Source organism: Mustela nigripes, chromosome 14 (assembly GCF_022355385.1).
Source record: "Mustela nigripes isolate SB6536 chromosome 14, MUSNIG.SB6536, whole genome shotgun sequence".
Taxonomy (NCBI): domain Eukaryota; kingdom Metazoa; phylum Chordata; class Mammalia; order Carnivora; family Mustelidae; genus Mustela; species Mustela nigripes.
The window spans coordinates 26721265-26737304 of record NC_081570.1 but is presented as its reverse complement, the minus strand read 5'-3'; the positions used below and the strand labels follow the sequence as shown (position 1 = coordinate 26737304).

At 48.8% G+C, this 16040-nt stretch overlaps 1 protein-coding gene across 5 annotated transcripts in view; it reads left to right on the top strand.

Moving 5' to 3' along the window:
- Positions 1-16040, top strand: part of KIAA0319L (KIAA0319 like) — a 90699-nt gene that overhangs the window by 69909 nt on the left and 4750 nt on the right. For 4 of the 5 annotated variants that reach the window (XM_059377234.1, XM_059377235.1, XM_059377233.1 and 1 more), the window contains 10 exons: positions 88-211; positions 797-929; positions 2679-2827; positions 3908-4059; positions 4551-4689; positions 6395-6554; positions 10665-10807; positions 11634-11756; positions 12311-12401; positions 14186-14277. In XM_059377234.1, the coding sequence (XP_059233217.1) occupies positions 88-211; positions 797-929; positions 2679-2827; positions 3908-4059; positions 4551-4689; positions 6395-6554; positions 10665-10807; positions 11634-11756; positions 12311-12401; positions 14186-14277 (1306 nt within the window). Of the gene's footprint in view, positions 1-87; positions 212-796; positions 930-2678; positions 2828-3907; positions 4060-4550; positions 4690-4873; positions 5185-6394; positions 6555-10664; positions 10808-11633; positions 11757-12310; positions 12402-14185; positions 14278-16040 lie in introns of those variants that run through there. The other variant, XM_059377236.1, reaches the window with a different exon arrangement.

The following is a 16040-nucleotide window of genomic DNA, read 5'->3' as shown; positions in this document are numbered from 1 at the left end:
GGTGCATCATTTAGGGTGGAGTAGGACTTGTGTGACGTTGTGATTCTGGGAGTCTGCTTTCCCACTTGTCTGTATTTATACATGCAGGGGGTTAGAACCCCAACCCTGCAGCTCTCTGCCATGCAAGAAGGAGACTATACTTACCAGCTCACAGTGACGGACACCATTGGACAGCAGGCTACCGCCCAGGTGACTGTCATCGTGCAGCCTGGTAAGTTCTAGCCTTATCGTGCAGGCCCTTCTGCAGGCCGACCCCTTGTACTGTGCGGGACAAGAGGGTCTGGGTTCTGAGCTCTACGATGCTGGAGTGGGAGGTCGCAATCCACGGGCCACTGGCAACTGTGGTTGTCCATTTTGAGTGCTTGCTTCAGAGGTAGAGACAGGACTTCACAACCTCAGCTGTGGTCTTGCCCGTGGCTGGTTATTGTGCTTTCAAGGGGACATAGCAGATAGAGTTTCTGTTATCCCAAACCCTCCCATGGCCTTTAAGGGACAGCTTAAAGCCCACTTCCTCCAGAAGGCCCTACCTTATCACTCAGACCCTCTCTTCTGAACACCCAGAGCATCGAGTCTAAAATGTAGCACGGCATTACAACTTCATTACATTCCGCTGTATTCTTATAAAAAGGGTTCAGTCTTAATATTCTTCATTGTGCGCTCCCTGACCCACAGTCTCTGATAGTTTTGTGGGCTGAGAGGCAGAGTTCTCATGTCTTCCAGAACATATGTCCCTGTTAGTTCCTCTCCTTTCCCAGCTGAACCGCCTGCTTTTGACCTCGCTGTCTCTGTCTTCTAGAAAACAACAAGCCTCCACAGGCAGATGCAGGCCCAGATAAAGAGCTGACCCTTCCGGTGGACAGCACAACCCTGGATGGCAGCAAAAGCTCTGATGATCAGAAAATTATCTCCTATCTCTGGGAGAAAACACAGTGAGTATTGACGCAAAACCTCTACTGCTGCAACGTCTCCAGGCCTTTGAAAGCAAGGACTTACTTGTGTTTAAGAGTTCACTTGCTCTTGCTGGCTTATCCAAGGGGGATGACTGAGAAAGAAACATTAGCCGTCCTAAACTTCAACTCTAAGAAAATGACAGAAAATAATCGTTGTAAGAAAAAAAAAAACAATGCTTGCCGTCAGCTAGTCTCCAGTTAGTACTTTGTGGTCCTGGTACTTTTACAGGTACAATCCATCTGCCGAAATGCACAGTTTAATTACACTTGAGAGGCAGGATGGAAGGGGTAATGGAGCAGAAAAATACCGTTGCTCAAAATTAACTGGGTAAGGCTGGCAGTGGGGATGGGGCAGAAAAGCTATTACAGAGAATTGAAAATTCATCTGCACAATGAAAACATTGCTCTGGTATCATTTCCTTAAAGACACCATTTACGAATTATGTTAATGAGAGGCCAAAGGCACTAACCAAAATAATAATAATTAAACTGGAATTACCTAATCGAACCATTTCTGGTTCTCACAGTTTCTTTCAGCTTCTTTAAGCCATAACAAATGGAACTCAAATTGTATGCAGGATCCCACGGGAAGCAAAAGAATTCTAAGGAACAGTTAAAAGCATTCTTAGTTTCCAAAGGTACCAATGACAGGACAGACTGAACTCTTTGTTTTATTTTTGTTTTTGATGAGGGCATAGAAATGGGTGGCAAGGGGCTATAACTTGACTGTAGAAGTGACTTGACTTAACGATTGCTGAGTTGGATTTTAGAAATTCTTTTCCTTGGCTCTTATCTCTTGTGGATAACCAAGTCTTCCTCAGCCCAGTGTGTTTGAATTATAACTGTTGAAGACATAGCTGATAAACCTTCAGCTGAGTTTCACTAGTGCCTACAGCAGAACTGATCCTGAGAGTAGCTTCTTGGAAGAGATCTGCTTTGGAGGGATGACTGGGGCCAGAGATTGTAGATTTAAACAGCAAAACAAAGCAAAACCTGGGAGACTGCAGATTTCTCTTGTCATCCTATAATTTTAAGGAAAACTCTGGGGGCATTTTGCTCCTTGGAATGTGTAGAGCTATGCCTGGATGTTGGCACAGAGCTCACTCCCTGGCTTCAGGCTGCTGTGTGAGGCCCCAGGGGTGGAGGAAGGCTGCAGGGTGTCCGGGGTCCTCTGTACCACTGTCCAGGAGCTGCAGGGAGCTTGGCTTTAGAGCTGCTGAGATGAGGATGGTTTTGCTGAGAGATCCTCTGCAGCCTTGGCCCATTTCCTTTCCTTGGCTTTTTAGTAGGAGGGAGTTTGGCGTGTGATTAAGAAACGCATCCTGCTCCTTTGCTGGCAAGAGCTGAACCAACTACTGGGCCAGAAATGCTTTTCAGAAACATCACTCTGAAATCATTCTTTTGATCAGAGACCTGCTCAGAAGCACTTTCTTCCCCTTACAAACTGGAACAGCAAAGAGTTTGAATGTTCTAGAAATTCATAGAAAGGATAAAGCCAGACATGTTTGAAAGCTGGTGAATGGAATTTTCTGATCGGCAGGGGAGCCTGTATTTTGGGGCGAAATGACGCTCTGTCCAAATGGAATATTTTTAAACATGCCCTCTCAAGGGCTGGGAAACAATAGTTCGTGTCTCGGCTGAGGCAGTAATTGTCTGCTCCTGCTGAGTCAGGGACAGGAGAATAGCCAACAGGTACAACTCCACCCTCTGGTTTCTGTCTTTGTCCAGGGGACCTGATGGCGTGCAGCTTGAGAATGCTAACAGCAGTGTCGCCACTGTGACGGGGCTCCAAGTAGGAACCTATGTGTTCACCTTGACTGTCAAAGATGAGAGAAACCTGCAAAGCCAAAGTTCTGTGAATGTCATTGTCAAAGAAGGTACCTTCCTGCCCTTGGGTTGGTGCAGTCTCTGGGTCAGATACCTGAGGAACTGGGCATCTCCTTTTTTGGCAGCAGAAATTGACCAGAGATAAGGGGTGGCGGGGTAAACTGGGGAGAAGGGCAGCTGTTATGTGCTTCTAAAACAGCCTTTAGTTGGGAGTGAATGCAAGGTGAATTTTAACTTCTTGTCCCCCACCTTCCTTCTCAGTTGAATAGGGAAAGAATTTGTTTTTTTTTTTCCTTTGCATTTTTATTTTGCCTCCACTGCTAAGCCCTGGGGTTTCTGTGGTTCTCTTGCTGGCTGCAGTGACACCTGCTGTCAGGCCTTAGAATGACTGTCATGCCCTTAGTTTCCTGTGGTACTCTGTGAGCCTGTGGACGGGATGCCAGCATGAGGCAGGAGTCTGTGGGTTTGCTGAGGTTTGCAGGCCCAGACCGACAATGGCCCTGGGGGAGGGCTGTAAGAGGCATGAGGGTCACTCCTGCTAGGGTGTCCGTGCTCAGCTGCTAGAGACTGCACACCTGAGTAAACAAGGCTGCAGCTGGGGCCCAGAGGAAGAGAGGTCTTTTTTTTTTTTTTTTTTTTTCCCTCTCTCTCTGTTAGAGTATTAAGGAATAAAAGAAGATGTTGAAAAAATAACATTTTTAGGTCATATTTTGAAGAGAATCAGCTACGTGAAATCTAAAGTGTAAGGCTTTTTAGCCCAGTTGGGGTCTCTGTATCTAGTCACCACATGCTTCCCGAGAAGACACATGGAACCCTTTCAGGGAAGCTGCTAGGAGGGCCCAGGAGAAGACTCAGCCCTCTCTGCTGGACGATGTCAGAAAAACATTTTGCTGGGCTGGGTTTTATTACCATGGAGAGAGGGGAACTGAAGCCTGGTCTTCACTGGGTCCTAACCCCCAATAGCTCATTGTCAAAAAAAACCCCGCTCTGCTGTTAGGTGCTGGCATGAATAGGTGCTTATGATAGCTTTCTCCGTTTCAGATACTTTCGATGTTAATTTCCCCCTAAGCATCATGAAGAAGCATTCTTTCTTTTCCAGAATGTTATTTCACTTATATCTCTTTGGTTAGAAATGAACAAACCGCCTGTAGCCAAGATAACTGGGAATGTAGTGATTACCCTGCCCACGGACACAGCAGAGCTGGATGGCTCCAAGTCGTCAGATGACAAGGGAATAGTCAGCTACCTCTGGACCCGAGATGAAGGGAGCCCAGCAGCAGGGGTAAGTGTCAGGAACCAGAGAGCTACACAGGGTCAATGTGATGAGATGGGGAGAGGAAACTGAGCCAAACATTCCAGGATCTGTTTCAACATGGGTGAGGGGTGGTCTCTTATGTCAAACCTGGATTGCCCTCTGAAATTCAGGGAACCCAAATGATTTGCCTAGCATTGCTCTGCAAGCTAGGATGCCCTAATTTTTTTTTTTTTTTAAAGATTATTTATTTATTTATTTGACTGACAGAGATCACAAGTAGGCAGAGAGAAAGGGGGAAGCAGGCTCCCCGCTGAGCAGAGAGCCTGATGCGGGGCTCGATCCCAAGAACCTAGGATCAGGACCTGAGCTGAACTGGATGCCCTAATCTTGCATCTGTGGGCTGCAAAGCTTTTATAAAGCAGGAGCTGCCCAGAGGGAGCTTAGTTATAACAGCACCCAACCCCACAAAAGGAGTCTGTTTTGCCCTTTGGTGTAGCCAGTGTTGTTCAACCCCACAGGAGGTGCTAAATCACTCTGACCACCACCCAATCCTCTTTCTTTCGAACCTGGTTGAGGGCACCTACACATTTCACCTGCACGTGACTGATGCGAAGGGGGAGAGTGACATGGATCGGACTACCGTGGAGGTGAAGCCTGGTGAGTTCATTTAGCACTGGGACTGGCTGGGAGTGCTGGCCTAGCCCAGCAGGACCTCAGACCTGGGCCCCTTTCCCTCGGTAGGACAGAGACAGGTGGCAAAGCCAGCTTCTAAACGCCTGAGAAACCCTGAGCTGAAAAATCCTTGGACTCTGTTTCAACAGTACCCCTCCTCCCCACGCAGGATTATGGACCCCTGCTCCACCCCCCCATTTCCGATGGAGAAACGGAGACTCCCAGAGGGCAAGGCTTGCTCAGTGTCACACAACAGTTGTGTCAGAGCCAGGCCCTCATGTCCCTGGTCCAGCACTCCCTCCTGTCCCTGTGATGGATGAGAGAGGGCTCTGGGTGCTTCGGGAATCTGAGCACAGGAATAACTTGAGTCATGATGTCTCATCACCACCCAGCTGCAGAAAACAATTTATTTTTATAAGTTGAGCCTCAGGCTTTATCTGACAGCCCAGGGAAGGTAAAGTAACTGGTATCCTTTACATTTTTCAGATTTTCAGAAATAAAATTTCTTTCTTAAATAGAACCGTGTTTTTATTTTGCTTTGAGGCTGATTTGGTATTAGGGAAGGAGTGTGGGGTGGGGTAGAGCTTTATAAATTCCTGAGCATCTGATGAGAAGGTATTAACTTTCAATCTACTCTTTGTTATATAGGCCAAGCTCATGTACAGATGTCTTAGATGGGAAGGGATCTTGGCGGATCTTCTAGTCCTTGTCCTGCCTCTATGAAGGACAACAGCCAAGACACGATAAAGTCTCTTCTGTGTTTCAAATCAGATCACAAATAGTCTACTAATTATGTAAATGATACATCAGGACAGGCAAATGGTGCATCCAGTTATGGGAATAAGGTATTCTGAATAATCGCTTTTAAGTTCCAAGTGCAGAGCAGTCTCTAGGACACAATCAGAAATGAAGGATAGTGGTCTCCCAGTTCTAGAGTTACAAGAACATCGTGCTCTGATATTGCTCTAGGGAAGTCCTTGTCTCTTGACCACCCAGATTTTTTGTGTATTTACTGTCTTCAAACCTGTAGGGCTGATACAATTCCATTATCAGTAAGATTGTTGAGATGAACATTTTCCCTCTCATTGTTGTAGACAAAGCATAGCAAGTCATTGAAAACTAGATTGTGGAGAGATTGTAGATATCCCCCACTCAGCCTGGAGAGCTCAGCAAAGTCAACTGGGAAAAAGCTTTTATTATTATTATTATTAAAGATTTTATTTATTTGAGAGAGAGAGCGGGGGGAAGGGTAGAGGGCGAGAAACCTTTGTGCAGATTCCCCAGTGAGTGGGGAGCCTGATGCCTTTGTGACCTTGAGAGCATGACCTGAGCCAAACCAAGAGTCTGACGCTTAACCAACTGAGCCACCTCGGGCGCCCCAGGGCAGAAGCTTTTAGACCAGACCTCGAAGTGTTCTCTTCCGCACTCCTTTCACCAAACCTGTGGTCTCCCTGCTATGGCCCGATGCCCAGCTCACGTGTGGTAGTTGTCCGGATGGCATAGAGCTCTCCACGTCAGCCCTCGATTACATTACTGGCAGTTCAGTCTAGTCCCTTTCCACTTGCAGGAGGTCAGTTGCATTCCTGAATGCTCTCACTGCTTTCGCTCCTGTGCCAGAACGGATGCACAGTGGCAGGTCTGTGTTCACACTCCTCCTTCCAAAGCCATGACTGATTCACGTGCTTTCCAGATCCCAGGAAAAACCACCTGGTGGAGATCATCTTGGATGTCAACGTCAGTCAGCTAACTGAGAGGCTGAAAGGGATGTTCATCCGCCAGATTGGAGTCCTCCTGGGGGTGCTGGATTCCGACATCATTGTGCAAAAGATTCAGCCATACACAGAGCAGAGGTAGCTGGGAAATGGGGGTGTGTGTGTGTGAAAAGGCAAGACCAGGGGCCCCCTGGGCTTCCCAATTGAGCTGAGAAGTAGTGTGGGTAGATAGAGAAGGGTGGGCTCTCTGACCAAGAACTGCTCATGGTTTCCGTTCCTTGAATGAACTTGTCTCTTCTAGCACAGGTCACATACTCAGTATTAGATATTGTAGCAGGGTGTTAGGTACCAGGTCATAGTCTAGTAGGGAAGACAGTCAGAATAAGCATATAACATTAATACAGGGTGAATTTGACAGACTGAGGTATCACGGAGACACAGGCAAGGCCAATTAATTCTTTCAGAAGAGTAGGGGCAGGATTTTCCACCGAGCAAGCATAGAAAGACTCAGAGGAAATTCATAAGAGGGGAATAGCATGAGCCATGGTCCTGTGATATGAAAGTACCGAGTTTCCCCTGGAAGAAGTCCTTTGGTTCAGAGCACTTCCTAGGCCCCAGGACAAGGGGGGAGATGAGACCAGCTGTGCAGATGGGCAACAGTCACAAGCAAGCCAAGGAGTTTCGTTTTTATAAAAGTTTGGGAAGGCGGGGAGGACTCAAGTTTTATATGTGTGAAGTTTTTGTTTTGTTTTTGAAGCAAGAAAATTTGGGTTTTTGTTTTGTTTTAGGAAGACCAGTACTATGGAGGCTACACCAAAATAGGGAGAGACGCAGGGTTGGGGAGCCTAGAACTAGTTTAGTAAAAAGGTAATAAAACCTAAGTTAAGGTAGTGGCAATGGAATAACAGAAGAGGAGAAGAAATGAAAAGAAAACAAAGGTAAATCAGAAGGACTTGGGGATCCTTTGGGGATGAAGGTGAATGAAGCATCAAACCGAAGGCTTTAGGTTTACATGCCTGGATGGATAGTGGACACATTTACTGAAGTTAGGGATTCAGAAGGAATCAGTTTCAAAGAAAAGATCATGAGTTCAATTTTGACTGTTGCATTTTGGGTGTCTCATGGGTGATATGTAGAGATATTTCATCAGACAGTGGCAAGTATAGGTTGGAACTTGGGGTGGGAAAAAAAGCCAGAGGTAGGGAGTCACGGCACACAGGCAGGAATCAAAGCCATGAGGACAGATGAGTCACACTGGGGGAGTGTCCGGCGTGCCAGAGAACCCCAGTATTTAAGGAGGAGGCAAGGAAAGAAGAGCCAGCAAAGGAAACTGGGAACCAATAGTAGAGGCGGGAGGAAAAGCAGATGGGAGCAGTCTGCTGGCAGGTGGGGGCTGCCAAAGGGTTCAGATGCCACAGAGGAAGAGTATGATGAGGACATAAAACAGGCTTTTGGCTTTTTGATTGGGAGATCATTAGAAGTACAGTGAGAGGATCTTACTTTGATGTTGGGGACAGAAGGCAAATTCATGTCATGGTTGGAGGATACAGAGATGGTAAATAGGACGAGGCTGGAGCCGAAGAGAAGATGGGAGGTTGCAAGAACACCTTTCAAAGACAGGAGATACTCGAGCACCTTTATAGACTGAGGGAAGGTGCAGAGGAAACGTAGAAGGTAGAGGCTGCTTCCAAAGGGGGCAGGTCTGGGGGCCCAGCTGTGGGCGGAGCAGCAGCAGCAGTCTCTCTGGAGGGGGGAGGAAGGGCGGGCAGCTGTGCTATGACGGCTGGATTCTGAAGCACACAGGTTGGTGTCTGACAGCATTGGTACCAGTGTGCTGGGTTTTGTCTCTGAAACTGGAGGCAAGGCCATCTGCTTTGAGGAGGTGAGAAGGAGGTGGGTAGCCTGAGGAAAATGGTAAAGGTTGGGAACAGGAGTTCCAGAAAAGGGTTTTGGCTCTGAGCGGTATTGAGGTCTCAGGCAAAGTTAGAGACAGGAGATGAGAGTGGTGGTTCCCAACTCCAGCTACATGACAGAACACCTGGAGGTGGTTGTTGTTGTTGTTTTTTAAATTTTTATTTATTTTTTAAATTTCTTTTCAGTGTTCCAGAATTCATTGTTTATGCACCACACCCAGTGCTCCATGCAATCCGTGCCCTCCACAATACCCACCACCAGGCTCACCCAACCTCCCTCCCCCCGCCCCTCCAGAATGCTCAGATTGTTTTTCAGAGTCCACAGTCTTGCATGGTTTGTCTCCCCACACAGGGAGTTTTTACCGAATATGCCATTAGCTGTGCCTCACCCCCCAAGATGAGAATTCAGTTGGTCCGGAGTGAGGTCTGGGCACCTGAAACCTCAGAGCTCTCTACATGCACACAGTTGGGGCTCACTGGATCAGAGCGTGATGACTAGGGCTTTCTCTTTAAGCTCTGCTGGCTGCCTGAGAGTAAGAACAGGGCGAGTGGCTGCTTAGATTGACCGGAGCTGGTGGGGATCAGGGCAGACGCAATGCTGATTCTTGAGCAGGTGTGCTGCTGGAAGTGTCCCGAAAGGGTTTGCTGGCACACTTACCCTCACTGCATCTGGACGAGGATGCAGGGTCACAGTGGTTCTGGGTTTCTGGCTTGGACTGATTGGCCTAGTTGAGGAATTCAGGAGGAGGATGGGCGTGCAGGGAATCTACCACAGTGGGAAAGAGCACAGGGCTGACACCAGACAAACCTGTCAGTGTCAGCTCTGGGATGATGAACAAGGCACTTCCCCTCTCTGAACCTAGTGTGCACTTATAAAAATGCGAGTCCCCTTTCATAGGGTTGTTACTGAGAATTAAATAAGAGGATGTTTATACAGTCCCTACCACACAGAGAGTGCTCAGTTGGTGCTTATTTTAAGTTTGAGACCTGTTGGATTGGAAGTGCCTGAGAGAGAGATGGGGTGGGTATTCTAGCAAGCTTTTGTAGATGTGGTCAGTCAAGAGAGACAAGGAGAGAAGAGGTGAAGGTTTGAGGGTTACTGGTATAGAGAGAGGAATTGAAATTGTCAGCATGGATTAGGTAACTGGGAGAAAATAATGAGAAGTGAACCACAGATCCTTTATGGCAAAGGTTTGTTTTTAGATTCTGGAATTTATAATACCCCACTATTCATCTCGCCGCACAGCAAACTTACAGAAAGTCTTTTATGACAGTGCTTCCCAACAGGTTATGTCGTACCAACACAGGAAGCAATGCCATGTGTGGGGCACTTTGGGTTAAATCGATGAGGCTGCTTTACCGGAAGGAACTGATCCGGGGCCTCCGGGTCCCAGCAGCCACCCTGTGTGCCAAGGGGATCGCTTTCTTGGATGCACTTACAACCCAGTGTGACCCACTGATTACAAAGGTTTGGCTGTGAGAGTGCTGTGGAGTCATGGGCTCCCTGAAATGAAGACCGAGGCATAGAGAACAGACTTTGTGCCCACATAAATGTGAGGTCAAACATGGTCTGCCTTGGACAGAAACTGACAGAAAAGCAAACAGATTCTGGACATGGGGTAGCATTATCTTGCACCAACCACACCACTGTGTCAGGTCTTTCTTGTTGCTATTGTAGTAATGATCATTTGACTGTTCTGATCCATGGATTATGCGCTTTTTAAAAAGAATTTATTTATTTGAGAGAGCACAAGCAGGGAGCCTGATGCAGGGCTCGATCCCAAGACCCCGGAATCATGACCTTAGCTGAAGGCAGACGCTTAACCGACTGAGCCACACAGGTGCTCCCATGGATAATGCTTTGATGCTGTCCGACAGCAGACATTTTTCAGGGCACTGTGGTCTGTCTTACAGGTAACCTAGACATAAACACACACACAGAGATTAAGACACACACAGCCCCACACTACAGTCTCAGCTGTTTTAAAGGCTGGCAGCAGACACGTAGTAACCAAACAAATCCCCGTTTTCCTGACCTCCAGTGACTGGTTTGGAATAAGTCCTCTTGTGAGCTGGGACAGCTTAGGGCATTGCTGAAAGCACAAGTTTTGGAGTCAGACATCTCAACATTGGGATTTGGCTCTGCCATGATTAACTCTGTGATCCTTGCAAGTTACTTAACCCTTCCGAGCCCACACTGTCCTCTGTGAAATGGAGAGGACACGGAGAGCAGCTTAGCCTAGTGTCCAGCACAGCGTGCGGTGCTCTGTAGCGAATGTAGCTGCCCCTGCTGGGCACGGCTTCCGCTCACTCACATTTTCGCGTGTCTCTGCAGCACCAAGATGGTATTTTTTGTTCAAAACGAGCCTCCCCACCAGATCTTCAAAGGCCATGAAGTGGCAGCGATGCTCAAGAGTGAGCTGCGGAAGCAAAAGGCAGACTTCCTGATATTCAGAGCTCTGGAAATCAATACTGTCAGTGAGTAATCATGGGCAGCTGGGAAGAAGAGCCTACCCAGAGCCCACAGCTCCCCGCAGCCCCGCTGTCCCCAGGCTTCGTCTCCTGTTTTCGAGGAGCACGGAAACAGTCACTTTGCTCCACCAGCAGTGTCCTGAAAGCGTCCCGACTCGGTGCAGGGGTTCTTCACCTGGGTTCCATGGGCCCGTGAGACAGTGGTCAGAGTAGTGGGCTGGGAGCTTGAATGAGAAAAAATGACGTCTTTATTTTCACCCACCTCTAACTGAAATCTATTACTTCCTGCTATTGTGAAGGTAGGCAAAAACCCCAGTAGTATTAACTGAACCTGTGACTTTTAAGGCAGTAGAAATCACAGGTAATTTCATAGCACATTACATGACAAAACGTCATTTTTACTCATCATTACTTCAAAATTATGGCAGTTCTTAGACCCACTGCTAGATCTGGTTACTTAATGTTTTCATAAAGACACACATATATTACTACATTATTAAATATTTCAAAAATGTGCAATATCATTGCTTTCCTTCATAATACTGTATATTTTATTTTGGCATTAATGTGATGCACAGAAGGGGTCTGTGGGCGCTGAGAGATTAAGAACTTCCCACAGGGAGCGGCAGCAAAGCAGGACAGCTGGACTGTGCCAGTGGCCTTGCTCCCTACTGCTGCCTGATCTGCCTGTGACCATCACCGTGGCCGGGCGGCGTGCATGCCGGCAGAGGCCCCCAGGCAGGGGCACCGCAGTTCCATCCTCATGTGCGCTGGCAGCCGTTGGGCCAGCCCTGACTCCTGTCCCCCCCGTCCCCTTTCCCGCTGCTTTCAGCGTGCCAGTTGAACTGTTCTGACCATGGCCACTGTGATTCGTTCACCAAACGCTGTATCTGCGACCCTTTCTGGATGGAGAACTTCATCAAGGTGCAGCTGAGGGATGGAGACAGCAACTGTGGTGAGTCTTCTGCTCGGCAACGTGCCAGTGGCTTTGGCGCTGAACGTAGTTCTGAGTTGAGCAGGTGGGTGGTGGTGTTTCCGAGGCAGATGAGCAAGCGAGGAGAACTCTGTGTATGTTCTGTTTGCAGAGGACTTTTACTTCCTTCCTCCACGCTGCTCCAGGTTAGAGCAGGATTCTGCAGCAGGCTTGTACGAAGAACCAGGCTTAAGTCCGACCGAGTGCAAACTGCAGCCTAGGTTGGATCAGCTGCACGGCCTCCTTTTTGGAGTGCCTCTGTGCGGCAGCCCAGTGGGAGCCCTCAGATTTCTGCATGCCCCCGCCCCCTGAGAAAGCTCCTTACAGCCTGCCCCTCTGCCCCACGGGCTCAGCAGGGACAGTGCAGGGGGTTGAAAGCTTCGGCTGCTGCCTACAGCTGCGAGGTCTCCCCTGTGCTGGGCTGCTGTGGGGCTGCCTTGTCTGCAGAGCCAAGCCACCTGCTGAGGCCGGGGCACCCCAGGCCGCCCTCCTGGCCTCTGTCTTCACAGCCCTCTCCATTTTGTTTCTCTTGGCAGAGTGGAGCGTGTTGTATGTTATCATTGCTTCCTTTGTCATTGTTGTTGCCCTGGGAATCCTGTCCTGGACGGTGATCTGTTGTTGTAAGAGGTAAGATGGAGTCTCTTCGGAAATTCATTAAAGCTTCTAACTGTATATTCATTAGGGAGGTATCTGGCATCTTCCACACGGAAGACACTGAGTCTTGGCATCCCTTGTTTCCTGTCATGGCCTGAGGCAGGTGCAAAAAAGCTTTCATCACCCTCTCCCACTCCTGAGGACCGGGGCGCACTCCCTCAGCCAAGTGGCTGTCACTGTACCGATTTGCAGCCTGGGAAGTGTGGCCATGACCAGGTGGGAGCAGGAGGGCCCATCTGTGCGCCTGGCTCACCTCTCTAGGGCTGTGTTTCTACTCCACACCTGCCTCAACACATGAGTTCTCAATTCTTTTGCCCTTCTTTCTAGTTGGGATTCATGTGTCTACGTGTTTCCACATATTTGTGGACTTCGGTTAGTCATGATTAAACTAGAATCTTGGAATCTTCTTATCTAGTCTTATGGTATTTAGGGAATGTTTATTAGATGTTTTTCATTATTAATAAGTATGATTTCTGCATTATTTGTGCCAAGTACCAGGATAATATTTTGGGTGTTTTTTTTTTTTTTTTTTAAATGCATATAACCCCCTTTTCTCATCTCACAGCTAAGGAAATGTAGGCTCAGGAAAATGGCCTCACCTGTCCATGGACACACAGTTAATTAGTAGCAGAGCTGAGATTTATTTTTATTTTTATTTTTTTTAAGATTTTATTTATTTATTTGACAGAGAGAGACCACAAGTAGGCAGAGAGGCAGGCAGAGAGAGAGAGGAGGAAGCAGGCTCCCTGCTGAGCAGAGAGCCCGATGTGGGACTTGATCCCAGGACCCTGAGATCATGACCTGAGCCGAAGGCAGTGGCTTAACCCACTGAGCCACCCAGGCGCCCCTAGAGCTGAGATTTAACCTGCAATTTAACTGCACGTAAAACAAAGTGAAAACAATTTTTAAAAATTACCATTAATAGCTTGGTTTAATGCTTTCCTCCACGCTCTACCCCTCAAGTGTCAGTTTCTTGTTCTCTTGATTAATAGGGAGACACGGAGCATGTCTGACTTCATGTTGCTTCCCTTCCCTTGCGGCTATGACCTACAGCTTAGGCACCTGTGCTGAGCCCTGCACATGGGCATACCAATCACTGACATTTACAAAACTGCTTTTTTACCTGAAACCGACCTACCTACCTACCTACCTCGAGAAGATAAGTACATATAGAAATGCTTGTGCTGTGTTTAAGATTCACAGGCAGATTCCTACAGAGATCAACTGACCAAGGACAAAGTTTCACAGCCTTCTTGGATGTCTGCAGATATCAGTCACTTCTTGACTCCAGCCTCCTCTCACTCCCCCCTTTACATAAAATTAGCTCAGATCTCACACTGGGGAAAATGGTTCTATGGGATAGGAATCCACCATCTCCTCATTTTGTTGGCTTTCTGAGTCTAGTTGCTTTTCTTGCCCCACGTGTCTTTCCCTTAGGCTGTCGTGTGGGGAGCGTGGCGAGCTTGTACTCCGTTACGGCTATGTTTTTAACCAATCTCTACTTCCTTGCACTGTGCAGTGGTGACTCCTTGGTCAGACAGTCATAGTTCCCTTCCCTTCCCGGAATTGGTGAGGAGTATGTGAAGAACCAGTCACAGCTGTCACCTTCCCTCAGCTGGGAAGCACGGGAAAAAACAGTCTTCCTGTTAGGCAGCTCGCAGGGGACAGGGCGCTCTCTGTAATCTGGCCGTCACCTGAGCTACCTGTCTCACGCAGAACCCCCTTCTTGAGCAGCGGTGGGGGATTGTGTTTTTCAGGCAGAAAGGAAAACCCAAAAGGAAAAGCAAGTACAAGATCCTGGATGCCACAGATCAAGAGAGTCTGGAACTGAAGCCAACCTCCCGAGCAGGTAGTGGCCCTTGGGGTTAGGGGTGGGCCCTCTAGATTCGTGCACTCTCCCGGTGAAGAGCACCGTCATTAATTCCCTCCTAAATCTGTCGCTAACAGCTGTTCGTTCTGGAAAAGCGTTTTGTCTATTGCTTGATGAAGGTGGAGGGCTGACCTGGCACCACCCTGGCAGAAGCCGTGTGCTGGATGAGCTCTGAGCTGGGGCCGCTTCTCAGGATTGCTTCACTTTGCTGAGGGACTCAGCCTCTTGCTCTTGTTGGCCAGTTCATTTGCCTCAGGGTTCCCTCCTGGCTTTCAGCTTCTCAAGCTGCCTCCAGTAGTCAGGCCTAGGGACCTGGGTCTCTTAGGCCTTAACTAGTCTGTCCTGTCTGGGCAGACAATAAGGTGGGACAGCTCTCCAGATGTCCTCCTCCGTGGGCCTTCCTCTCCCATCTTCCTCTAGCCAGTATTTGGCAGACGCACAGGCTCTGCTGCTGTCCTGCAGCAGGCGGGAGGCCAGCTTGCCTGCTGGCTCCGGTGTGCGGGGGCCCATCTGTCCGGTGCCTCCCACCCAAGAATCACCAACTGCGCCAGCTTTGAGGTGGCTTCGGTGAGGGTGTGGGCAGGGGCGCCCTTCCTTGGCCTGGTGTCGTCGGCAAGGTTTCTGTGCACCGAGGCCCTGGTAGGCATCGAGTATCTGTGGGCTTCTAGAGCTATTCCTAAACACTTGGCAAGCAGAACCGTTCTTAGACAAAGTACGAAACAGCACTCATAGTCAAAGCTTTGTATTAGGAGAGGCGGAAGGGGAGTACAAAGCGTTCTAAGACACAAGCTCTGCCCTCGGCATTCCAGGCTACAGAGGGAGCAAAGGCACATCAGAAGAAAACAAATGCTCTGAGGTGGTCTGGGCCTGCACCTGGGCAGCTGGATTCGGGAAGTCTGTGGGGTGGCACCTGGAGGAGGTGTGGGGCTCCTTAGGCAGGAGAGGGGTCTGGGGGTAAAAACATGCACAGTCCACCCTAAACATAGCAGCCAAGGTTGTTTTCACATGACTCCCAAAGTTTCTCCACCCCTTGAAATCCTTCAGTGGTTGACTCTGGGTCTGGCCGACGTGGCCTTGGGTGACCTTTCATCTGTTTGCTTCTCTGAGATCTTCCTCCCTGTTGACCTCTCTCTTCCTCAGCGAGTTCTGCTGGTTCATATTTCTGTCCAGAAAGCTCCTTCTCATCCCTCCCTTAACCTGCTCACGTTGTGCTCATCTCTCTGCCACGTGTCTGTTTTGGCATTTCTCTCCCTGTATTATACTAGTTATGTGCGTGTCCCCTTACCAGTCAGTGAAATCGTTGAGGGCAGGGACTGTGTCTTACTCCTTAGTGCACGTGGATTGAGACCACTGTGTGCCAGGCCCTCTGCCAGACACTGGGGATGTTACGGTGAGCTCACCACAGACTGCTCCTGTGCAGCTTCTCCCAGACAGACACGAAACACATGGACTCACAACTGTACAGAATGTGGTAATAAAAGGTCTTCACAGGAACATAAAGAACGCTTGAACTGAGACTCAAGGGAGGAGTAGGCGTTAGCCACACAAGGACTCTGAGAAAGAGCAGTCCAGGCAAAGGAGCAGAGTTGGTAAAGGCCCAGCTGGTGGAAGGAGCGGAGGGCATCTGACGAAGGAGAAGGGGACCTACTGGACATGGCGAGCACAGGGTCAGTGCTGCGCAGGTGAGCAGGGACCTGGCTATGTGCTCCCTCTGAGAGCAATAGGGAGCCCCGGGCAACTTT